This window comes from Triticum urartu, chromosome 3A, assembly GCF_056163025.1.
Source record: "Triticum urartu cultivar PI428250 chromosome 3A, HENAU_Tu73, whole genome shotgun sequence".
NCBI classification, from domain to species: domain Eukaryota; kingdom Viridiplantae; phylum Streptophyta; class Magnoliopsida; order Poales; family Poaceae; genus Triticum; species Triticum urartu.
Genome location: NC_141875.1, coordinates 30,122,606 through 30,148,309, shown reverse-complemented (window position 1 = coordinate 30,148,309; position 25,704 = coordinate 30,122,606). Strand labels below are relative to the sequence as shown.

General features: G+C 46.9%; 2 protein-coding genes across 2 annotated transcripts; both read right to left on the bottom strand.

The window, feature by feature from the left end:
• Positions 1–204: 204 nt before the first annotated feature.
• LOC147978179 (uncharacterized) lies at positions 205–898 on the bottom strand. The gene is made up of 2 exons (XM_087516529.1): positions 665–898; positions 205–546 (listed from the first exon to the last, which is right to left on the bottom strand). Exons 1-2 carry the CDS (start codon positions 842–844, stop codon positions 205–207), a joined length of 522 nt encoding a protein of 173 aa, XP_087372655.1. The 5' UTR covers positions 845–898.
• Positions 899–12,985: 12,087 nt separating this feature from the next.
• LOC147978178 (uncharacterized) lies at positions 12,986–17,503 on the bottom strand. The gene is made up of 3 exons (XM_087514663.1): positions 17,270–17,503; positions 16,786–17,151; positions 12,986–13,219 (listed from the first exon to the last, which is right to left on the bottom strand). Exons 1-3 carry the CDS (start codon positions 17,447–17,449, stop codon positions 12,986–12,988), a joined length of 780 nt encoding a protein of 259 aa, XP_087370789.1. The 5' UTR covers positions 17,450–17,503.
• Positions 17,504–25,704: the final 8,201 nt, after the last annotated feature.

Genomic DNA, 25,704 nt, shown 5'->3' with positions numbered 1-25,704 from the left:
GCCTGGCCTTTTTGGGCAACGGGCTGTGGACGAACCTTTTTTTTCCTTTTCTCCCTCTACCACTGAAACTGAAACTGATGATGAACTGAAGAACTAAAAATACAGGGCCGAAACAGAGTGGAGAGGACATGCTGAATTCGTACAGCACAACACTTTTTGTTCAAATATACATATCATTACGATTACAGATGATGCCCAATCTATTCACTTACGACTAATTATCATCACATAAACAAATGCGAGAGCAATTACACAAACATAAAAAAGTCCGGCCATCAGCGCCATCAAATTGCCCTGCTTCTGTAATTCGATGAGTTTCTTCATCTGCTTGTTCAGCTTCTTCAACTCTGCCGTCACTACTTCATCCCCCACAGTAGCCCCAATGGAATGGGCAGATCCAGGGGCCCCAGATCCAGACGCGCCCGATCCAAACTTGCCCAACTTCTCCGCCTCCAACGGTAAATCGAGCTCCCCTGATGCACCCTCCAGTTGAATCCGCTCTATGTAATCATCTAGCCACTCAAAATGGGTGCATTGCTTCAATTTCTGAAATTGGAAAGATGAACCCTAAATCCCAAATCCGATGAAAAATGGGGAAAAATTGGGCAAATATGAAATTGGGAGACAAAAACCAAAATTGGCATATTGAGAAGTAAAATCTCACCATTCCCTGCTCTGGTTTGCTCTCGCATTTCACGAATTCCCGCCCAAGGTTGCCATTCTTGTCGGTCGTTGTGACTAGCCGCTTCAGGGATGCGATACGTGGGCATGCAGGGCACCTTGTCATGGGCACTGCGCCATAGCGCGGCCATGAGCCGCGGGAGGCTGAAGCGGAGCTCGACATTGCTAGGCCGCGGCCCGGAACGGCGTTTTTGCGCGTCGTCGCCGGAGAAGAAGAACAACAACAGTCGGGGAGGGGGGGAGGGGGGAGGATGGGCTCGGGTGCTGCACGGCTCGGGCCACGGCTCGGTGTCCTCTTGTACCAATGCTGACCTGGATAATTTAGTGGCTCCCACGCTATGGGTCCTGCTCACCTGACCAATGCTGAGTTGGATAAGTTAGTGGGTCCCACGCTGTGGGTCCCGCTCACCTGATTCGAGTTTTAAACATGTGTCTTTGCATTAGGCAGTAGTGTCGCATGGGAGCTATTTTTTCCAACGCAGATGTCGCATGAGAGCTATTACAACCAACGACGTTGCATGAGAGACAATACACACCAACAACGTCGCATGGAAGCTATTTGCCCATCATTAATCTTGGTTCGTGTTGAACCTCTAGTGCCGGTTTGTTGTCGCCACTTCCTCTATCTCTCGCACGGACGGAGGTAGAAGAAGAACCGGAGAAGACAGCACAGAATTCTGCCGGCGACCAACGCCGTCATGGGTGCACCAACGCCCTAAACTTTTTCTTTTTTCAGCTGGCGCGCTCACAACAAGCAGTACAAGGGGAAGGAGTTTATACGGGTGCACACACTACCCCGCGTCTAACTCCTGATCAATCGCGCACGATCCGCATGCACCGCTGCGCCCAGGACGCGCTCCTACGCGCCTAGGCCGCTGAACTTCCAACGGATCACCACGTCTATCCCATGAGTCTCGCCAACGACCTGTGCCACTCCTAACTCGAGCATGACTCGGCCAAACACCGGTGTACCGATTTGGACTAGGCACACACGCCCCGGGCACAACCTGGATGCGCACACATGCCGGTTTCCATCATGGGACGTGGCTTATTCCAACACTCACACCTAAGGATATCAATGCAAGGGGCACATGCTCTAGAATAAAGAGCCATAGGGATGATGTGAGGAGTGGATCTGGTGACAAGAGAAGGCTTGGGATTCATCAAAAAGTCATGCGCAAATGCAGCATTCGTAAGGAAACGGTGTTCCATGATGCAAGACCATGTTCTAAGAAACAAACGACAAAACAATAGAGGTTTGTGCTTCTTCCTGCTTCGAAGACTATCACTTATTTGACTTGCTATGACTACTCAACTAGGTTGATTGAAACGATTAGGCATACATATATCATTTACCAAAGATAGAGATACGAGTGCCTTCCATTTTTACCGACCTCTGGTATCGCTACAGCAAGGATTTGTGTACGTGATTTAGAACTAATCCTTCGTCCATGGCATGAGCCTATCTCACATCTTGTTCATTAATATTTTCCCGTGCTGCGGTGGTTTTCTTATTATTACAAGGTATAATATAATGCATGCCATCAAATTTGTCGTTTATAGCTATGAAATCTGAATAATAATTTGCATCTACAGGGCAACCATAAAACTCACTTTAAATTGCTCAATATTACTTATTTGTCATTGTCATGTGTTCTTTTAACTAATCCTGGAATTGTAATCCATTTATCGTAGGTCTATAATGAAATAATGAACTAAGCTGCAACAAAATATTTGTATCCTCTCTGTTAGACATAACCAACTATCACATTCCATTTTATTTGATTTGAAAACTCCCCTATAGAAACTGGAAAGCCAGCTTGACCTACAAAGTCATCCAGATTGGTTACATATGTATTGTTAATTTTGAGGAATTTCATCCTAAGTTTGACATATAGGTCATGTATCCTAGGTTGGAGTGCTGAATGAAGCTGGACATATATAATGATTATCTCTCTTCACAAGATATGCTATTTGGTATATGTTTCTAACTGACACCTATTTACATGGTGTGGTTACCTAGGTAGATTGAACTGATGAAGTGTATAAGAGTTCATGGAGGTTGTCATCTCTCCCAACAGGAAGCTCGATTAGCAGGAAGCACTAACATGAGGCAAAATGATTGAAATTTCCGGTCTTGTACCATCAAGATGCTTGTTGGGCGGTGATAATTTATGTCCTTACCACTTGGTCTTGTCGGCTATACACTAAAAATGATATGTATGCCTCATGTACTCAAGTATTCAAATGCCTACTGAGGACCGATAATTTCAGTCCTTAATTTGCTCTACTTCCAGTTTTACATCTACCTGTGATCCTACATGCCATTAGTGATGTGTTCTCATGTACTCAAGTACAAAAATGCTTATTGACTTGGCACTGACTAGGCTGTTGACGAGTCATTGCTGGTCAAAACCAGTTGAAGGTTGTGTTTTGTCCGGTTTTGGAAGTTGAAGGTTGTATATTAGACGGTTTAGTAATTTAGGGTTTTATTCTAAACTTCGGTGATAGTTCGAGGTCGTAATATGGACTTATCTCCTCCCAAAATAATTGAACACTATCGTGTTGTCCAGTATTGCGTCTAGATGGACCAATTGGGTTGATGCGAGCAAATATATACACTTAGGTTGTTGTTTGATGTTGGAATCCATTGATGGCCGTTAATGCATTTTGCTTGATGTTGAGTTGGGCCCAATGGATGGACCAAACATATATATACATATGATTAGTGGTGTGGAATGTGATTGACAGCGTGCACACAGCAGATTAATGATGGGACTAATAGACATGTACCTAATTTGAGTCTCTCATGGAGTAGTGTAGTTGAGGGCATTGATGACAGTGAACTCGACCTGTGAACGTCATAAATCTGATGGATTTGGTCTTATAGGGCTCCAATCAAATGTCTTTCCTCATTACCCCGAAAGTGACAGAGAAAATGAACAATTTTCTGACGGCTGATTATACTGCTGATGAGGTGAAATCATAGTTTTAAATAGCCGGCTATAGCCCCGCTATAGCTCCGCTATAGCTGTTTGAAGGTGCTGCCGCTAAATGACCCAGCTATAGCTGTTTTTAAGGGTCGCCGCTAAATGCCATAGCCCGCTATTTAAAACATTGGGTGAAACAAGCCTTGGATAGTATTGGGGATCTGAAAGCACCGGGGATGGATGGTTTACCGGCTATCTTCTACAAGAGATACTGGCAATTGGTTGGAGACTCTGTGGTACAGGAGGTACTTGATGTTCTAAGAGGCGGCAGTATGCCAGAGGGATGGAACGATACTGTTATGATACTTACACTACTAGAAAAAGGGCTATACATGAAATTGACACTAATGGCGCACCAGACATGTGGTGTGCCATTACTATATACTAATGACGTACCATGTGTTGGTGCGCCATTAGTGTCCAAATACTAATGGCGCACCACTTCCACGGTGCGCCATTAGTGAATTTTTTTTATTTTTTTCAAAACTACTAATGGCGCACTGTTAGAGTGGTGCGCCATTACTAGTTGAACTAGTACTGACGCACCACTCCCACGGTGCGCCATTAGTGAAATTTTTTTTAATTTTTTTTCAAAACTACTAATGGCGGACCGTTGGAGTGGTGCACCATTACTAGTTGAACTAGTAATGGCGCACCACTCCCACGGTGCGCCATTAGTAACTTCGCCACCACTTCCCCCACCCCCCCGGACCGCCTTTTCAGTTTTAAAAAAATAAACAAAAATAATGGAAATGTCAAAAAATAAAAGAAAATAAGTTTCCCATGTGATATGTGGTCTAGTTGTTGTGAAAATTTACAAATATGAATTTCGACTTTATTTGCAAAATCTCTCGAGAATTTATAAAATGGGCATAACTTTTGCATACGAACTCGGATGAAAAAGTTTTTTAATATGAAAAATCATCTACTCGAAAAGTTATATCCGAATTTAATAGGGGAACCCCGTTAAACATTTTCAAAATCCTCAAAAACCTAACAGAAAAAAAGATACGGGACTTTTAAGACCTGGAGAGGCAAAAAAATTCAAACTTACTAATGGCGCACCTACCCATGGTGCGCCATTACTATCTTCCCGCCTTCAAAATTCAAAATAAGTCAAAAAAAAATTTACTAATGGCGCACCTGCCCATGGTGCGCCATTAGTATCTTCCCGCCTTCAAAATTCAAAATAAATCAAAAAAATAAAAAAAGTTAGTAATGGCGCACCTGCCCGCGGTGCGCCATTACAATGACGTATATATGGCTAGGCGTGGTCCTCTCCTCCTTACCTCTTCATTCTTCTCCTCCATTCCACCTCTCCTCCACTCCATCTCCTCCTCTCCTCCACTCCATCTTCCCTTCTCTCCTCCACCATACTACCCTCCTCCTCTCCGGCGACCTCCTCCTCCTCCTCTCCAGCGACCTCCTCCTCCTCTCCAGCGACCTCCTCCTCCTCCTCCTCTCCGGCGACCTCGTCCTCCTCCTCTCCGGCGACCTCCTCCTCCCTCCTCTCCTCCCCTCCCTCCCCTCACGGTTTCTCCTCCCTCCTCTCCGGTGAGCTCCTCCTCCCTCCTTTTCGGTGAGCTCCTCCTCCCTCCTCTTCTCCCATCCCCTCATGGTTTCTCCTTCCTCCTCTCCGATGCTCCGGTGAACTCCTCTCCGGCGACCTCCTCCTCCTCCTCTCCGGCGAACTCCTCCTCCTCCTCTCCGGCGATGTAGGCCAGCGCCTCTTCGGTGACCTCCTCCTCCTCCTCTCCGGCGAACTCCTCTCCGGCAAAAGAACACGGCAAAAGAACGTACAAGATCCAAAAACAGGAACAAAATTTGAAATAATATCGTGCCAAAAAACGAGCAAAAAATGGGCAAAAAAATCACGATCCAGATCCAAATTCAAAATTCAAAAATAGCAATGGTGCATGGTGAGGGTTAGACGGTGCGCCACTACTATTTTCCCGCCTTCAAAATTCAAAAATACTATTGGCGTACCAGTGGCCTATACTAATGGCGCACCGGTGGCCTATACTAATGGCGCACCGTGGCCTATACTAATGGCGCACCAGTGGTGCGCCATTAGTAAAAAATACTAGTGGCATGATACTAATGGTGCACCAGTGATGCGCCATTAGTAGGCAAAACTGGTGCGCCATTAGTAGCCCTTTTCCTAGTAGTGTTATCCCAAAGGTGAAAAACCCTGCAAGTTTGAAAGACCTACGCCCTATTAGCCTCTGTAATATTGTGTACAAACTTGTGTCCAAGGTCATAGCCAACAGACTTAAGTGTATCTTGGGAGAAGTGATCTCTGATAATCAAAGTGCTTTCGTGCCGGGAAGACTGATTTCTCATAACACTTTATTGGCCTATGAGATGTCTCATTTTCTGAAGAGGAAAAGATCTGGTGCTACAGGTTTTGCTGCAGTCAAGCTATATATGAGTAAAGCATACGACCGTGTAGAGTGGCCCTTCTTGGAAAAGGTTCTCCGACAGCTGGGATTCTGCGAGGTTTTTGTCAGCCTAATAGCCAAATGCATTCGGACTGTCACTTACAAGTTTAAGGTGAATGGATCTTACACGGAGACGGTGATTCCCGGACGTGGATTACGACAAGGCAATCCCATCTCGCCCTATCTCTTCCTTCTTTGTGCGGAAGGTTTCTCATCGTTGCTTCATCAAGCTGAAGTGAGTGGTCGCCTGAAGGGTATTAGGGTGGCTCCTGGTGCCCCTGCTGTTAGTCATCTATTATTCGCCCTTTGCTCCTGTTTGAGGCTACGGAGGAGCGTGCTGCGGAAATCAATCATATTCTGCAAGTTTATGAGGCAGGTTCGGGATAGGTGGTCAACAGGGACAAATCGTCTATTATGTTCAGCAGAAACACCAAGGCAACATCAAAACAAAAGGTAATGCAGATTCTGGGTTTACAACAAGAAACTACAAATGGCAAGTATCATGGTTTGCCTTTGTACGTCGGTCGATCTGTCTCGCAATGCTTCGAGTACGTCAAAGATAGGCTGTGGGCAAAAATACAGGGGTGGCTGGAGAGATTTCTGTCGATGAAGGGTAAGGAGATCTTGGTGAAATCCGTAGCTCAGGCCATTCCGATGTACGCTATGGGTTGCTTTGATCTCACAAAAGGTTTGTGTGAAGACCTTAATAAGATGATTTGCCGGTATTGGTGGGCTCAACAGAAGGATGAAAGGAAAATGCATTGGGTGGGCTGGGAGAAGATGACGTTGCCAAAGGAAAAAGGAGGACTTGGGTTCAGAGATCTTCACTCATATAATCTTGCAATGCTTGCAAGACAGGCCTGGAGATTAATGCAGGCCCCCGAGTCCCTATGTGCAAGAGTTTTGAAGGCCAAGTATCACCCACAAACGAGCATCCTTGCAGCCGAGGCGTGTTCTGGTATGAGTTATACCTGGAGAAGTATTTTAAAGGGATTGGAAGTGGTGAAAGAAGGATATATCTGGAGAGTGGGCTCTGGTGAAAATATCAAGATTTGGTCAGACCCATGGATTCCCAATGGAGATATGCGTAGGCCAATCACTCGACGGGGCACCAATTTATTAACCTATGTGGCCGAGCTGATGGATCCAATTTCTCATAAATGGGACGAGGAGCTACTTCGTCAGATGTTCAATCCTATGGACGTGGCGGCTATCCTGCGTATTCCTGTCTGTGAGCAACATGAGGACTTCATTGCCTGGCATTTTGACTCAAAAGGCTTGTTTTCAGTCAAATCTGCGTATCGAGTGCATGTGGAGATGATTAAGAAGAAGGCGCCTAGACCACCTGGGGAGAACTCACATGGGGAATCATGGAAAGCTGCAGTTTGGAAACAGATCTGGAGAGTGAACTGTCCCGGTAAGGTACACCACTTTCTTTGGAGGTTTGGCCATAATAGCCACCCACTTAACATGAACATCGAAAGGAGAGGTGTGGAGCTTGACACCAGGTGCCAGGTCTGTGGCAAATTGTTTGAAGATGGAGGGCACTTGTTTCTGCGATGTAAGGAAGTCAAGGCTATGTGGAGAGCTTGTGATCTTGAACCTGAACGCCAGAATCTCTTGCAAGCGCCATCTTCCTTGCACTTGTTGGAGATCCTGCTCAGTTGGCCTAATGACATAAAGCTGAGAGTGATTTGTTTGCTCTGGCAATGGTGGACGGAACGGAACAGGAAGAGACACGGTGAGCACCGACTAACTCAATCTGAATTTGCTGGAAAGGTTTGCATGCTTACTGAAGAGTGGAAGGAGTTTTTCGTCCCCAAGAAGATCAACAAGCCAGCAGTTCATGTCAAATGGAAGGCTCCTCCGCAGGAGTGGATCATGATCAACTCTGATGCTGCTTTCACACAAGTTTCCAACAGTGGGGGTTGGGGTTGCATTGCCCGGGATCCAGCGGGGGTGAGGCCATTTTTGCTGCTGCCGGAAGCTTGTCTGATATGTCTGACGCCCTACATGCAGAATCAGTGGCGCTAGTCAATGCAATCAAACTGGCGGAGAACTTTGGGATGGGCCGAGTGATTTTCATGACTGACAGTCTCCAGTTGAAGCAGGCCATCCCCCCCACCCCCCCCCCACCCCACCGTGTTGCCCCCTCGTCCCCCTCGTCCTCCTCGTGTCGCCCCCGCGGGCGACCCAGGGGGAACCCTAGCCGCCGTCCTCTCGTCCCTCCTCCCGCCTCCACCTCCCCTCGCCGCCGTCCGCAGCGCCGCCGGGCAAAGCTTGGCCGGCTGGGCGGCGGTGGGGCGTATCTCCCTCTTGTCTATCTCGGCTGGCGCGGGGCAGCCAGATCGGACGGGGCGCCGGACTAGCGCGGGGTTGGGCGGCGTGGCGCGGCAGGTTTCTTGGCGACGTCGTGTGGCGTGGCGGCGGCGGAGGCCTGCTCGCAGCGTGGTGACGGCTGGGTGGTGGAAAGATTGGTGGTCGCGGGCGCTGCCGGGTTCAGATCGGATCCAATCTGGGTCTTGGGCTTGAACGCCATCAGCCGCCGCGGGGTGGTGGTGGTCGTCGGTGACCACGCCAGATCGCTGGATTTGGCGCTTGGAGATCTACGATGGAGTCTTCTCGATCCTCCTTCATGGTGGGTTGGACCCCATGGCTCTTTCATCTCTGCAGGTTCCAGTTCGTGGTCCAGCCGGATCCGGAGCTGATGGAGTTTTGGTGGTATAGGATGGGGACCGGAGGAAACTTTGATCGGCTTGTTCGGTCCGGCATCGGCGACGTCTCTCGACGCTGTTACCCTCCGTGGAGGCGATGTCGAGGTCTCTCCTATCCATCTCCGAACCCCTCCCGGACGAAAGTCCAAAATTCAGTCTGGATTGGGCGGCGGCGGCGCCCTTCGCGTCGTACCCTCCATGGAGGCGCCGTCTTGGGAGGTTCTGATGTTCGGCGGAGAGATGCTGTGGGTGATGGACTCCGGTAGCTCCAGCAGTGGCGATGGTGTGGAGGTTGCCAGGAGGTGCGGCATTGTTTCTACCGCGTCGATGACGAGAGTATTGGCGGCATGGTGCAGCTGGATATCGACGACAGATGCGGCTAGATGGACGAGCGCAGGGCGGCGGCGCTGTCTGGCGTCATGGTGGCGTCGACAGCTGACCTAGCAAGGTCTTTGCGTCGGTACCTGCTCTGAAGATGGTTAGGTGGATGACGGCTGCGGTAGCCTCGGTGAGTGCGCCGGACCGGTGTGTGACCCATTCCCGGTAAGTGGCTGGGATGGGGCAACCGGCATTAGATGTTAGGTTTTTGTGCGATGTCTGTTTGGTATTAGGCTCGGACATTCGGCACCCCTACATCAAGGGAATAGGAGTAGCGACAGGTGTCGCGAAGATGGTGGCTTCAGGCTTACTGATGTAATGATTTGTAAGGTCTCTGAGAATAATTAATAAAATGGCTGCATGCATCGCTCAGATGAAGAGGCCGGGGGTAATCCTCCTTTTCTAAAAAAAAAGTTGAAGCAGGCCATAAATTCTGATGGTCAGGACAGGGCGGCCCTCGGGACAATCTTCAGAGAGACAAAATACCTGCTCCAAACTGAATTTATTGAGGCCAGAGTTCAGTTTTGTCCCCGTACTTGTAATGTACCTGCCCATCTACTAGCAGGTCATGGTGTGAGTGTGCCTATTGATAGTCATTCTATGTGGCTGTCAAACCTGCCTAATGATGTAAGTCTCGCTGTGGCCGGCGATATTGCTGCGTCCACCCCTTAATGGAATGCATGGTGTTCCACGTCAAAAAAAATGTCTTTCCTCATTCTGTCTCAAATTTTAATTCGACATGGCTTAATTAGAAACAAATTTACAATCTGCCAATGCCATGGTTTGACATTCGTTGATGTCGTCTTCAAAGGTATATTTTGAATATTGATTTAGTCTTTCTGAAACATGTCTTTCAATGAAATAGCAATGTACTCCCTCCCTCTCAAATTGTTTGCCTTGATTTCCCAAGACACGTAATTTGGGATGGAGGTAATATTAGATATGTCAATGTAACTAAGTAAAACATCAACTATATTTGGCAAACGGCTATGGTGGACAGGATCTGATAGCTCAATATCGATGCAAATACAGGCGCATTGTGCCACTACCATAAGGCCTATGGTTTCTAGATCCACAGGTCATGTCACGATGGATGGAGTTCGAGAGGTGTAACACGATAGACAGATCTTGGCGTGCCGCCAGCCTCCGGCTCATCTCAGTATGTGCCACCGATGTAGGATCTCAATCTATTATACGATGCCATCAAGGAAAGAGGTCCAGAGGGCACACACATGGGATGTAAAATAGCACAACTGGAAAGGTAATGAATAAAAAGTATGGACAACAAAATTGATACTATGTTTATTTTTATAATTACGTTCACAAAGAAAAGTACTCACAATGATCAACTGTGGAGTAGTTGAGTACATTGATGATGGTCAACTCGACAAATGAACTATACCAATCTGATGGGTGCATGTGGTACTGGTCATTCTTGGCTTGGGAGCAACTACCTTGCCTTACTTTTTCACGTGTCACGTTCTAAAAATTGATTGATGCTATATTCAGATCTACATTTTGACTATTGATTTAATTTGTATGAGGACATGCCTTTCGGGTAAATAGCCAATCATTACGTACATAGCACTAACTAAAGTATAAACATTATTTTGAAAGTGGCTTGGCCGCTTTGGTGAAGCCGGATCAGATAGCGGGACGCCGAAGCGACATATGTGTGTGCCGTGCCGCTGCCATAGGACTATGTACTGTGAGATACATCCAACCTTTTTTTGACCGTACCAGTGATACATTGAGTTATTTGTGAGCTATGATTTTTTTTTTTGCCACACATACGGCACCAATAATATTGAACGACCACCAGATTCCTATTTCTAATGATCGCGCCATACAAGCTACGATTGTATTGTACCACCAGATGCAAAAAATGAATAATTCCAAAGCTATACTACTATTCACGCCCATGTTATTTTGGTCTGCACATCGAGCTCGTCAAATTGCATGGAAGCTCCATCCAAGCATCAACTAAATTAATGTGCCATAATGTAGATGCATGTCTATACTAGTAGCGCTGGAAGCATTAATGCGGCAACGCTAACCTCTGCTCCCAAAGTCTTAAAAATGTATCATTTTCCTTGTCCGGGCTCTCTTTTCATACACACTTCAAACCTGGTATGCCTTTGTATTGTCCATAATACTAGTACGAGATGTTGAAATCTAATAGGAGTGGCAAGATATCTTTCTATCGTTTTTTTTTTGACGAAAAGGTAGGATCACTGCTTTTCATTGCGCTTAGAAGGAATAAAGGTCACAAATTACAAGAGAAGAATAGGGAGGGGTTTAGCTCGAGAAGTTACACCAATCTATCGTTTCGATGCATAAGGGTAGGAGGCGCATGGGAAACATAGCAATATTAAGGGCACTGCAAATTTGTTCAAGTTAGTGTCACGACATTGTTTCTTAGAACCACGTCCCTAATGTTGTACTCCCTCCGATCCTAATTAGTGCGTTCATCTTTTTTTCCTTTTTTCCTCAATACTCTGCAGCGTGGTTCAGTGATTCAGCGATAGTTTCCAATCACGCCCCAGTTTTAGGCTCATAATTACTCGCATGCAGAGAGATAGGTTCATGCAGACATGCAGGAAATAGAATCTGCAGGAGCATGGAAAAATATTCAAGAAAATATCCAGCGAGGCTCTAGCCTTATGCGCAAACTAAAGAAAAACTAAGGGACTATATCCCCCGACCTTTTCCTTGGTCTGACAGCTCCGCAGCAAAAATCTTGCATGCGATGAAGGTGTGATGGCAATGAGGCGCACGAAATAATAAAGAAAACATTGCTCAAGAAGATGCCGCGGTGCCTAGGCAGAACTATAAGCCCGATATCTTGTCATGCTCTCGCTGTAATATTTAGCACTGAGGCATTTTGTAACATATACTATTTTAAGCGACAGTTTTAGTAAAATTGCATGCATAAGATTAGATATATCTATTTTTACTTCAATCAAAAAATAAGTTCCTATTTGCTACTGAAGGTGCAGAGTTAACTAAATTCAGATACCAATATATGTAATTGGAGTAATTATACCATTGTACGATAAAGCAAATGGTTGACGATCAACTATCCACTTCCAGTGTTACAGAACATAGCTTAGTCTTTTTATTTTTATTGCATAAGTATTTCGTGCACTCGAAGCTAAAGGCATTTATTTCAAAAAGAAAGGAGAGCTAAGGACACATTGTAAGATTAACTGAAACTACAAAATTAATTGATAACATAGATATAACATATGTATATACAATGCCATACATTTTTAAAATTTTCAGTAAAAATTTCATGAAGCAAAATGAAATCGTGTATTGATAGTAATACTATAGGCAGTCAATAAACATCTCAAGTGTGACATGAAAATAACTTGTTTCTACCCACACGTTATGTTCTCTTAATTGTACATCACATTACCTGCATTTTTTCCAAAATGATCCCACGAATGTAGCCACTCAAAAGTCAAAACACACATGTTCATGTAAAGACTTTCCTAGCCATGATGATTATGATGATGATGATGATGATGATGTTGATTACTACTACTACTAGTACTAGTACTACTACTACTATTACTACTACCACCACCACCGGTGCCACGTGGTCGCAGTCGTCATGCCTTTCACCCGGCAAAGGTCCAATGCTTTTACGGAGTGCCGCAAACCCATTTAGCAGAATTGAGAAATACGCCGCTACGGTTAGCATGGTATACTGCCGCAGCAGCCAGGCGTGACTGATGCGCTCCTTCAGTGGCGGCTACAAGCTCTTGCGAGTGTCCTACGCTGACCGCACCATGGTCATGGCTGAGAGAAGGCATGGCGAGCACTGCCTTTTGTCGATGTCGTAAGAGAACCATATGACCGTGGACACGAACCTGTAGCACCCTGACGCGATATCGTGATTGTGCCCCGTGCTGCTGCTGTAGTAGTACCCTGACGCCCTATCGTACGCGTCGTCGTATTCCCTTGAACCTTGGAGACGATGGCTAGTGGAGCGGCTGGCGTACTCGTACTGCCAGGCACCATGCTCGAAGGCATCATGGTCGTTCGCTGTGCATCCTATTGTTGCTCAAGGAAGGAACACCGGAGTGGAGGCCGGACGTTAGCCAAGAATTGTAGGGCGTGCCGCCCTAGCGGTGGTGAGAGCGCCCGTGTATGGCACTACGGCTCCGAGTGCGAGGCGTGGTGTGACTGTGTGAGTCCGTGTGTGCTTTGAGAATAGAGAGAAGAGAGAGACCTGGCTGGTCTATGGTAAGTAACTACTCCCTCGGTCCCATAATCACTAGTAGAAAAAGGGCCATTTGTCTCGGTTTGTAAGGGCCATTTGTCCCGGTTTCTGAAGTCCTAGTAGAAAAATGGTCGTTACTAAAGCCTTAGGCCTTTAGTCCCGGTTCTTACATGAACCGGGACAGATGGGCCTCCATGTGGCCGGTGCGGCGAGCCCAGGCACGAGGCCCTTTGGTTCCGGTTGGTCAAACCAACCGGGACCAATAGGCATCCATGTGTCAGCTGTGCAAGGGGTAGGGTTTTTTTTTCTGAGGTGGGTGGGGGTGGGGGGGTTTGGTGGTTTTGTATGGGTTAATTAAGGTGTTTCATATATTGTGTTAGGTAGCTAATTAATTAATAGAAAGAAGTGTCCTCTCTTATCTCCGTGCTTGGTCGACGCTACGTACTATACGTATAGAGAGCACTCGACACGCTAGCTAGTAAGCAAAAATGAAGGAAACAGAAGATCATCATGAACATATGCATACAGAGAGAAGTGATATCGACCTCTCCTTCTCCGAGAGATTGGTGGAACAACAAGTTTTCGTATATCTATCCGACGCTACTGGCTACATATACATAATATAAGATCTCTTACAATATAATCCCCTAATTATATATGAACACAGGGTTCACATGGTATTCTCCGTCTTTATCGATCACGTGGTCAAGAAAGAATGCCACCAATTCCTCTTGAATTCCTCGCATGCGATCTGGTGCTAGGAGTTCATCCCGCATCCGAAACATCTAATTTGAAAAAGGAGGTCAATACATATATATATGAATGAATGAAACTCAACACAAAAGATGGTAATAAAGTAAAATTCTGAATATTATTGCTTACGCACTTCATATTGTTCCCGGCTTCCTGCCACAACCACTTTATAAGAAATAGAGGTCATTCAAACTGATAAGCAAGCATACTAAATGGTATTGATGAAATTAGCACTTGAATCACTAGGAGATGCACGGAACATGCTAGTAGTACTTACTTTCGGTTTTTTAAATTCCAGCTTCTTCGACAGTCTCGGAGCTTTTGAGGTGAACTTTTTCCAAATCTTGCTAGACAAAGAAAACAATTACTTGATATCAGGAAGTGAACAAAGTTGCCGATATGGTGCGATAACGATCGATTTAACTTACTTCTCGAGAATTTGAGTCATGTCCGCATACTCCTTGGGATCTTTTCATCTCGACTCTAAGACCGTTACTATTCCCTACTCAAGCTTAATCTCTAGGAGAATATAGTGAAACCTGCGCACGCATGCATAGCTCATCAATTACATTACTATAACCTCGACTAATAAGGGAAACCGAATATGCACAAGAAAGTAACACTCACTTGAAGTTGTAAGGAAAGAGTATTATAGGTTTGTTTTGATTTAATACCAACGATCGTAGCATGTTGGCCTTGGTATCTTTTTTCTGAAATTCAGCCGAATATGCATCTATGATATTTGGGTTAATGAACCCAATATCACCGATTTGTCTTTTCTTCAATTCGGCGATCTTCAATCTGCATAATATAGTGAGGATAATTATAAATACATGCAATAAAAGAGCTGACCTATATATAGCGACTTAATGATGGAAGTAGTACTTACAGACAGTAGCAAGTGATTGTTAATTTATCAAGGGCCTTCTGATTAAAAACTGGAAGAACTCCTCAAGTAGAACATTCAACAGATCAGTTCTAATGAGGTCATGCTCCTCTTTAACTCTCAGCGTCAAAGTATTGGACCCCCCAGACTATCTACAGGTTTTCATGTACCAATCATGGAATCTTCGCATCATCGTTGTTAGAGACCTTTCATCTTTGACGAGAGGCTTCCCGTACTCGTATCTGTGTTCGTACACCCCCAAAAATTCATAATGTACATCGTCGGGCAGGTGATCTTCAAGAATGTTATAACCGAGCACCATCCTCGAATCATTAGCGACGATATCGCTAGACACCTTCAGCGGGGGCAACGATTGGTTCGCTTGTTCGCCGAGCTGGGCAATTTTTTTCCCAGCTCGTTGTTCCGCTAACCTTTGATCACTGACAATACTTCCCGACCGCTCCACTTCGATAATTAACCATTGAATAATGCACTCATAGTTGCCTTTCGACGGAGACTTTGGTGGTTTCTTCAGGCGGAGGAGGAGGACTATGACGCGCCGGAGCAGCCGGAGCGGCGGCAGGTCTCTTCCGCCCTTGCTGACGAGGTATAGAAGGAGTAGGATGGCTGCTCGGGCGCGCCGGCGTAGGCGGAGAAGGAGGCGGAGTGCCGCCACACGCCGGAGAAGGAGGTTGAGTGCCCTGATCACTCGCCGGAGGAGGCGGCGGAGTGCCCTGACTCGCCGGAGGAGGAGGAGGAGGAGGTGGAGGCGTCCAGTTCAGAAGGTTGATGAGCTCCTTCCGCCATAGGCATGGAGTCAACAGACAAGAACCCAACCGAGTCTCCCATTCACTCGTAGGGTGGTCAAGCTCGAGGTCCTCATATCCGTCAGGTATTTCATCCACCATCACCCTAGCATATCCTTCTGGAATCAGCCGGCATTGAAAACCTGCGCCAGGTTCAGGAGGTGCAACAGAGCCAACAGCTGCCTTGATTTTCATTTTCATCCATTGCATCATAAGGTGGCAATTTTGAGACTCCATGATTAAGTCCACGGGGTAGCTAGCAGGAGCCATGAAGACAGGCTCCAGTTGCTACAGCTCGGTGGAAGCCGCGTTGCTTCTCCGCTGATATGGCGGGGTAGCTTCGGGGGAAGCTTCAGCGGGTCGCTTGTTGCGATATGCTTCTCATTGCTCTATCGCTTGTACCCTTGCGTGCAGCGCCTGAATTTGGATCTGCTCCACTTTCTTCTTCCTCTCCTGGCATTTGTAACCGCCTGCGTCCGGAAACCCAGCCTTCCACAGAACGGAGCCTGGTGTGCCTCGTGTCCGTCCAGGGTGCTCAGGATTCCTGAGGGCCATTGTGAGATCGTCGTTCTCTCTATCTAGAATGAACGTCCCTTGCTGCGCTTCCGCGGAACGAAGCTTCGTGACGGGTATTCGCATTTGCTCATTCGTCCAACGGCACTTCCCTGATACAGGGTCCAAGGTTCCGCCAACCCCGAAGAACCAAATCCGACAACTTCTATATGGGCCTGGCCTTTTTGGGAAACGGGCTGTGGATGAACCTTTTTTTCCTTTTCTCCCTCTACCACTGAAACTGAAGCTGATGATGAACTGAAGAACTAAAAATACAGGGCCGAAACAGAGTGGAGAGGACATGCTGAATTCGTACAGCGCAACACTTTTTGTTCAAATATACATATCATTACGATTACAGATGATGCCCAATCTATCCACTTACGACTAATTATCATCACATAAACAAATGCGAGAGCAATTACACAAACATAAAAAAGTCCGGCCATCAGCGCCATCAAATTGCCCTGCTTCTGCAATTCGATGAGTTTCTTCATCTGCTTGTTCAGCTTCTTCAACTCTGCCGTCACTACTTCATCCCCCACAGTAGCCCCAATGGAATGGGCAGATCCAGGGGCCCCAGATCCAGACGCGCCCGATCCAAACTTGCCCAACTTCTCCGCCTCCAACGGTAAATCGAGCTCCCCTGATGCACCCTCCAGTTGAATCCGCTCTATGTAATCATCTAGCCACTCAAAATGGGTGCATTGCTTCAATTTCTGAAATTGGAAAGATGAACCCTAAATCCCAAATCCGATGAAAAATGGGGAAAAATTGGGCAAATATGAAATTGGGAGACAAAAACCAAAATTGGCATATTGAGAAGTAAAATCTCACCATTCCCTGCTCTGGTTTGCTCTCGCATTTCACGAATTCCCGCCCAAGGTTGCCATTCTTGTCGGTCGTTGTGACTAGCCGCTTCAGGGATGCGATACGTGGGCATGCAGGGCACCTTGTCATGGGCACTGCGCCATAGCGCGGCCATGAGCCGCGGGAGGCTGAAGCGGAGCTCGACATTGCTAGGCCGCGGCCCGGAACGGCGTTTTTGCGCGTCGTCGCCGGAGAAGAAGAACAACAACAGTCGGGGAGGGGGGGAGGGGGGAGGATGGGCTCGGGTGCTGCACGGCTCGGGCCACGGCTCGGTGTCCTCTTGTACCAATGCTGACCTGGATAATTTAGTGGCTCCCACGCTATGGGTCCTGCTCACCTGACCAATGCTGAGTTGGATAAGTTAGTGGGTCCCACGCTGTGGGTCCCGCTCACCTGATTCGAGTTTTAAACATGTGTCTTTGCATTAGGCAGTAGTGTCGCATGGGAGCTATTTTTTCCAACGCAGATGTCGCATGAGAGCTATTACAACCAACGACGTTGCATGAGAGACAATACACACCAACAACGTCGCATGGAAGCTATTTGCCCATCATTAATCTTGGTTCGTGTTGAACCTCTAGTGCCGGTTTGTTGTTGCCACTTCCTCTATCTCTCGCACGGACGGAGGTAGAAGAAGAACCGGAGAAGACATCACAGAATTCTGCCGGCGACCAACGCCGTCATGGGTGCACCAACGCCCTAAACTTTTTCTTTTTTCAGCTGGCGCGCTCACAACAAGCAGTACAAGGGGAAGGAGTTTATACGGGTGCACACACTACCCCGCGTCTAACTCCTGATCAATCGCGCACGATCCGCATGCACCGCTGCGCCCAGGACGCGCTCCTACGCGCCTAGGCCGCTGAACTTCCAACGGATCACCACGTCTATCCCATGAGTCTCGCCAACGACCTGTGCCACTCCTAACTCGAGCATGACTCGGCCAAACACCGGTGTACCGATTTGGACTAGGCACACACGCCCCGGGCACAACCTGGATGCGCACACATGCCGGTTTCCATCATGGGACGTGGCTTATTCCAACACTCACACCTAAGGATATCAATGCAAGGGGCACATGCTCTAGAATAAAGAGCCATAGGGATGATGTGAGGAGTGGATCTGGTGACAAGAGAAGGCTTGGGATTCATCAAAAAGTCATGCGCAAATGCAGCATTCGTAAGGAAACGGTGTTCCATGATGCAAGACCATGTTCTAAGAAACAAACGACAAAACAATAGAGGTTTGTGCTTCTTCCTGCTTCGAAGACTATCACTTATTTGACTTGCTATGACTACTCAACTAGGTTGATTGAAACGATTAGGCATACATATATCATTTACCAAAGATAGAGATACGAGTGCCTTCCATTTTTACCGACCTCTGGTATCGCTACAGCAAGGATTTGTGTACGTGATTTAGAACTAATCCTTCGTCCATGGCATGAGCCTATCTCACATCTTGTTCATTAATATTTTCCCGTGCTGCGGTGGTTTTCTTATTATTACAAGGTATAATATAATGCATGCCATCAAATTTGTCGTTTATAGCTATGAAATCTGAATAATAATTTGCATCTACAGGGCAACCATAAAACTCACTTTAAATTGCTCAATATTACTTATTTGTCATTGTCATGTGTTCTTTTAACTAATCCTGGAATTGTAATCCATTTATCGTAGGTCTATAATGAAATAATGAACTAAGCTGCAACAAAATATTTGTATCCTCTCTGTTAGACATAACCAACTATCACATTCCATTTTATTTGATTTGAAAACTCCCCTATAGAAACTGGAAAGCCAGCTTGACCTACAAAGTCATCCAGATTGGTTACATATGTATTGTTAATTTTGAGGAATTTCATCCTAAGTTTGACATATAGGTCATGTATCCTAGGTTGGAGTGCTGAATGAAGCTGGACATATATAATGATTATCTCTCTTCACAAGATATGCTATTTGGTATATGTTTCTAACTGACACCTATTTACATGGTGTGGTTACCTAGGTAGATTGAACTGATGAAGTGTATAAGAGTTCATGGAGGTTGTCATCTCTCCCAACAGGAAGCTCGATTAGCAGGAAGCACTAACATGAGGCAAAATGATTGAAATTTCCGGTCTTGTACCATCAAGATGCTTGTTGGGCGGTGATAATTTATGTCCTTACCACTTGGTCTTGTCGGCTATACACTAAAAATGATATGTATGCCTCATGTACTCAAGTATTCAAATGCCTACTGAGGACCGATAATTTCAGTCCTTAATTTGCTCTACTTCCAGTTTTACATCTACCTGTGATCCTACATGCCATTAGTGATGTGTTCTCATGTACTCAAGTACAAAAATGCTTATTGACTTGGCACTGACTAGGCTGTTGACGAGTCATTGCTGGTCAAAACCAGTTGAAGGTTGTGTTTTGTCCGGTTTTGGAAGTTGAAGGTTGTATATTAGACGGTTTAGTAATTTAGGGTTTTATTCTAAACTTCGGTGATAGCTCGAGGTCGTAATATGGACTTATCTCCTCCCAAAATAATTGAACACTATCGTGTTGTCCAGTATTGCGTCTAGATGGACCAATTGGGTTGATGCGAGCAAATATATACACTTAGGTTGTTGTTTGATGTTGGAATCCATTGATGGCCGTTAATGCATTTTGCTTGATGTTGAGTTGGGCCCAATGGATGGACCAAACATATATATACATATGATTAGTGGTGTGGAATGTGATTGACAGCGTGCACACAGCAGATTAATGATGGGACTAATAGACATGTACCTAATTTGAGTCTCTCATGGAGTAGTGTAGTTGAGGGCATTGATGACAGTGAACTCGACCTGTGAACGTCATAAATCTGATGGATTTGGTCTTATAGGGCTCCAATCAAATGTCTTTCCTCATTACCCCGAAAGTGACAGAGAAAATGAACAATTTTCTGACGGCTGATTATACTGCTGATGAGGTGAAATCATAGTTTTAAATAGCCGGCTATAGCCCCGCTATAGCTCCGCTATAGCTGTTTGAAGGTGCTGCCGCTAAATGACCCAGCTATAGCTGTTTTTAAGGGTCGCCGCTAAATGCCATAGCCCGCTATTTAAAACATTGGGTGAAACAAGCCTTGGATAGTATTGGGGATCTGAAAGCACCGGGGATGGATGGTTTACCGGCTATCTTCTACAAGAGATACTGGCAATTGGTTGGAGACTCTGTGGTACAGGAGGTACTTGATGTTCTAAGAGGCGGCAGTATGCCAGAGGGATGGAACGATACTGTTATGATACTTACACTACTAGAAAAAGGGCTATACATGAAATTGACACTAATGGCGCACCAGACATGTGGTGTGCCATTACTATATACTAATGACGCACCATGTGTTGGCGCGCCATTAGTGTCCAAATACTAATGGCGCACCACTTCCACGGTGCGCCATTAGTGAATTTTTTTTATTTTTTTCAAAACTACTAATGGCGCACTGTTAGAGTGGTGCGCCATTACTAGTTGAACTAGTACTGACGCACCACTCCCACGGTGCGCCATTAGTGAAATTTTTTTTAATTTTTTTTCAAAACTACTAATGGCGGACCGTTGGAGTGGTGCACCATTACTAGTTGAACTAGTAATGGCGCACCACTCCCACGGTGCGCCATTAGTAACTTCGCCACCACTTCCCCCACCCCCCGGACCGCCTTTTCAGTTTTAAAAAAATAAACAAAAATAATGGAAATGTCAAAAAATAAAAGAAAATAAGTTTCCCATGTGATATGTGGTCTAGTTGTTGTGAAAATTTACAAATATGAATTTCGACTTTATTTGCAAAATCTCTCGAGAATTTGTAAAATGGGCATAACTTTTGCATACGAACTCGGATGAAAAAGTTTTTTAATATGAAAAATCATCTACTCGAAAAGTTATATCCGAATTTAATAGGGGAACCCCGTTAAACATTTTCAAAATCCTCAAAAACCTAACAGAAAAAAAGATACGGGACTTTTAAGATCTGGAGAGGCAAAAAAATTCAAACTTACTAATGGCGCACCTACCCATGGTGCGCCATTACTATCTTCCCGCCTTCAAAATTCAAAATAAGTCAAAAAAAAATTTACTAATGGCGCACCTGCCCATGGTGCGCCATTAGTATCTTCCCGCCTTCAAAATTCAAAATAAATCAAAAAAATAAAAAAAGTTAGTAATGGCGCACCTGCCCGCGGTGCGCCATTACAATGACGTATATATGGCTAGGCGTGGTCCTCTCCTCCTTACCTCTTCATTCTTCTCCTCCATTCCACCTCTCCTCCACTCCATCTCCTCCTCTCCTCCACTCCATCTTCCCTTCTCTCCTCCACCATACTACCCTCCTCCTCTCCGGCGACCTCCTCCTCCTCCTCTCCAGCGACCTCCTCCTCCTCTCCAGCGACCTCCTCCTCCTCCTCCTCTCCGGCGACCTCGTCCTCCTCCTCTCCGGCGACCTCCTCCTCCCTCCTCTCCTCCCCTCCCTCCCCTCACGGTTTCTCCTCCCTCCTCTCCGGTGAGCTCCTCCTCCCTCCTTTTCGGTGAGCTCCTCCTCCCTCCTCTTCTCCCATCCCCTCATGGTTTCTCCTTCCTCCTCTCCGATGCTCCGGTGAACTCCTCTCCGGCGACCTCCTCCTCCTCCTCTCCGGCGAACTCCTCCTCCTCCTCTCCGGCGATGTAGGCCAGCGCCTCTCCGGTGACCTCCTCCTCCTCCTCTCCGGCGAACTCCTCTCCGGCAAAAGAACACGGCAAAAGAACGTACAAGATCCAAAAACAGGAACAAAATTTGAAATAATATCGTGCCAAAAAACGAGCAAAAAATGGGCAAAAAAATCACGATCCAGATCCAAATTCAAAATTCAAAAATAGCAATGGCGCATGGTGAGGGTTAGACGGTGCGCCACTACTATTTTCCCGCCTTCAAAATTCAAAAATACTATTGGCGTACCAGTGGCCTATACTAATGGCGCACTGGTGGCCTATACTAATGGCGCACCGTGGCCTATACTAATGGCGCACCAGTGGTGCGCCATTAGTAAAAAATACTAGTGGCATGATACTAATGGTGCACCAGTGATGCGCCATTAGTAGGCAAAACTGGTGCGCCATTAGTAGCCCTTTTCCTAGTAGTGTTATCCCAAAGGTGAAAAACCCTGCAAGTTTGAAAGACCTACGCCCTATTAGCCTCTGTAATATTGTGTACAAACTTGTGTCCAAGGTCATAGCCAACAGACTTAAGTGTATCTTGGGAGAAGTGATCTCTGATAATCAAAGTGCTTTCGTGCCGGGAAGACTGATTTCTCATAACACTTTATTGGCCTATGAGATGTCTCATTTTCTGAAGAGGAAAAGATCTGGTGCTACAGGTTTTGCTGCAGTCAAGCTATATATGAGTAAAGCATACGACCGTGTAGAGTGGCCCTTCTTGGAAAAGGTTCTCCGACAGCTGGGATTCTGCGAGGTTTTTGTCAGCCTAATAGCCAAATGCATTCGGACTGTCACTTACAAGTTTAAGGTGAATGGATCTTACACGGAGACGGTGATTCCCGGACGTGGATTACGACAAGGCAATCCCATCTCGCCCTATCTCTTCCTTCTTTGTGCGGAAGGTTTCTCATCGTTGCTTCATCAAGCTGAAGTGAGTGGTCGCCTGAAGGGTATTAGGGTGGCTCCTGGTGCCCCTGCTGTTAGTCATCTATTATTCGCCCTTTGCTCCTGTTTGAGGCTACGGAGGAGCGTGCTGCGGAAATCAATCATATTCTGCAAGTTTATGAGGCAGGTTCGGGATAGGTGGTCAACAGGGACAAATCGTCTATTATGTTCAGCAGAAACACCAAGGCAACATCAAAACAAAAGGTAATGCAGATTCTGGGTTTACAACAAGAAACTACAAATGGCAAGTATCATGGTTTGCCTTTGTACGTCGGTCGATCTGTCTCGCAATGCTTCGAGTACGTCAAAGATAGGCTGTGGGCAAAAATACAGTGGTGGCTGGAGAGATTTCTGTCGATGAAGGGTAAGGAGATCTTGGTGAAATCCGTAGCTCAGGCCATTCCGATGTACGCTATGGGTTGCTTTGATCTCACAAAAGGTTTGTGTGAAGACCTTAGTAAGATGATTTGCCGGTATTGGTGGGCTCAACAGAAGGATGAAAGGAAAATGCATTGGGTGGGCTGGGAGAAGATGACGTTGCCAAAGGAAAAAGGAGGACTTGGGTTCAGAGATCTTCACTCATATAATCTTGCAATGCTTGCAAGACAGGCCTGGAGATTAATGCAGGCCCCCGAGTCCGTATGTGCAAGAGTTTTGAAGGCCAAGTATCACCCACAAACAAGCATCCTTGCAGCCGAGGCGTGTTCTAGTATGAGTTATACCTGGAGAAGTATTTTAAAGGGATTGGAAGTGGTGAAAGAAGGATATATCTGGAGAGTGGGCTCTGGTGAAAATATCAAGATTTGGTCAGACCCATGGATTCCCAATGGAGATATGCGTAGGCCAATCACTCGACGGGGCACCAATTTATTAACCTATGTGGCCGAGCTGATGGATCCAATTTCTCATAAATGGGACGAGGAGCTACTTCGTCAGATGTTCAATCCTATGGACGTGGCGGCTATCCTGCGTATTCCTGTCTGTGAGCAACATGAGGACTTCATTGCCTGGCATTTTGACTCAAAAGGCTTGTTTTCAGTCAAATCTGCGTATCGAGTGCATGTGGAGATGATTAAGAAGAAGGCGCCTAGACCACCTGGGGAGAACTCACATGGGGAATCATGGAAAGCTGCAGTTTGGAAACAGATCTGGAGAGTGAACTGTCCCGGTAAGGTACACCACTTTCTTTGGAGGTTTGGCCATAATAGCCACCCACTTAACATGAACATCGAAAGGAGAGGTGTGGAGCTTGACACCAGGTGCCAGGTCTGTGGCAAATTGTTTGAAGATGGAGGGCACTTGTTTCTGCGATGTAAGGAAGTCAAGGCTATGTGGAGAGCTTGTGATCTTGAACCTGAACGCCAGAATCTCTTGCAAGCGCCATCTTCCTTGCACTTGTTGGAGATCCTGCTCAGTTGGCCTAATGACATAAAGCTGAGAGTGATTTGTTTGCTCTGGCAATGGTGGACGGAACGGAACAGGAAGAGACACGGTGAGCACCGACTAACTCAATCTGAATTTGCTGGAAAGGTTTGCATGCTTACTGAAGAGTGGAAGGAGTTTTTCGTCCCCAAGAAGATCAACAAGCCAGCAGTTCATGTCAAATGGAAGGCTCCTCCGCAGGAGTGGATCATGATCAACTCTGATGCTGCTTTCACACAAGTTTCCAACAGTGGGGGTTGGGGTTGCATTGCCCGGGATCCAGCGGGGGTGAGGCCATTTTTGCTGCTGCCGGAAGCTTGTCTGATATGTCTGACGCCCTACATGCAGAATCAGTGGCGCTAGTCAATGCAATCAAACTGGCGGAGAACTTTGGGATGGGCCGAGTGATTTTCATGACTGACAGTCTCCAGTTGAAGCAGGCCATCCCCCCCACCCCCCCCACCCCACCGTGTTGCCCCCTCGTCCCCCTCGTCCTCCTCGTGTCGCCCCCGCGGGCGACCCAGGGGGAACCCTAGCCGCCGTCCTCTCGTCCCTCCTCCCGCCTCCACCTCCCCTCGCCGCCGTCCGCAGCGCCGCCGGGCAAAGCTTGGCCGGCTGGGCGGCGGTGGGGCGTATCTCCCTCTTGTCTATCTCGGCTGGCGCGGGGCAGCCAGATCGGACGGGGCGCCGGACTAGCGCGGGGTTGGGCGGCGTGGCGCGGCAGGTTTCTTGGCGACGTCGTGTGGCGTGGCGGCGGCGGAGGCCTGCTCGCAGCGTGGTGACGGCTGGGTGGTGGAAAGATTGGTGGTCGCGGGCGCTGCCGGGTTCAGATCGGATCCAATCTGGGTCTTGGGCTTGAACGCCATCAGCCGCCGCGGGGTGGTGGTGGTCGTCGGTGACCACGCCAGATCGCTGGATTTGGCGCTTGGAGATCTACGATGGAGTCTTCTCGATCCTCCTTCATGGTGGGTTGGACCCCATGGCTCTTTCATCTCTGCAGGTTCCAGTTCGTGGTCCAGCCGGATCCGGAGCTGATGGAGTTTTGGTGGTATAGGATGGGGACCGGAGGAAACTTTGATCGGCTTGTTCGGTCCGGCATCGGCGACGTCTCTCGACGCTGTTACCCTCCGTGGAGGCGATGTCGAGGTCTCTCCTATCCATCTCCGAACCCCTCCCGGACGAAAGTCCAAAATTCAGTCTGGATTGGGCGGCGGCGGCGCCCTTCGCGTCGTACCCTCCATGGAGGCGCCGTCTTGGGAGGTTCTGATGTTCGGCGGAGAGATGCTGTGGGTGATGGACTCCGGTAGCTCCAGCAGT

Bases quoted from the DNA above. Each gene is read 5' to 3' on its own strand.
- LOC147978179 (XM_087516529.1), bottom strand. From the start codon at position 844: ATGTCGAGCTCCGCTTCAGCCTCCCGCGGCTCATGGCCGCGCTATGGC. The intron at 547-664 runs GTGAGATTTTAC...TTCCAATTTCAG, and splicing joins GCAAACCAGAGCAGGGAATG to AAATTGAAGCAATGCACCCA.
- LOC147978178 (XM_087514663.1), bottom strand. From the start codon at position 17,449: ATGTCGAGCTCCGCTTCAGCCTCCCGCGGCTCATGGCCGCGCTATGGC. The intron at 17,152-17,269 runs GTGAGATTTTAC...TTCCAATTTCAG, and splicing joins GCAAACCAGAGCAGGGAATG to AAATTGAAGCAATGCACCCA. The intron at 13,220-16,785 runs GTAATGATATGT...GGTGCCTGGCAG, and splicing joins ATTGGGCATCATCTGTAATC to TACGAGTACGCCAGCCGCTC.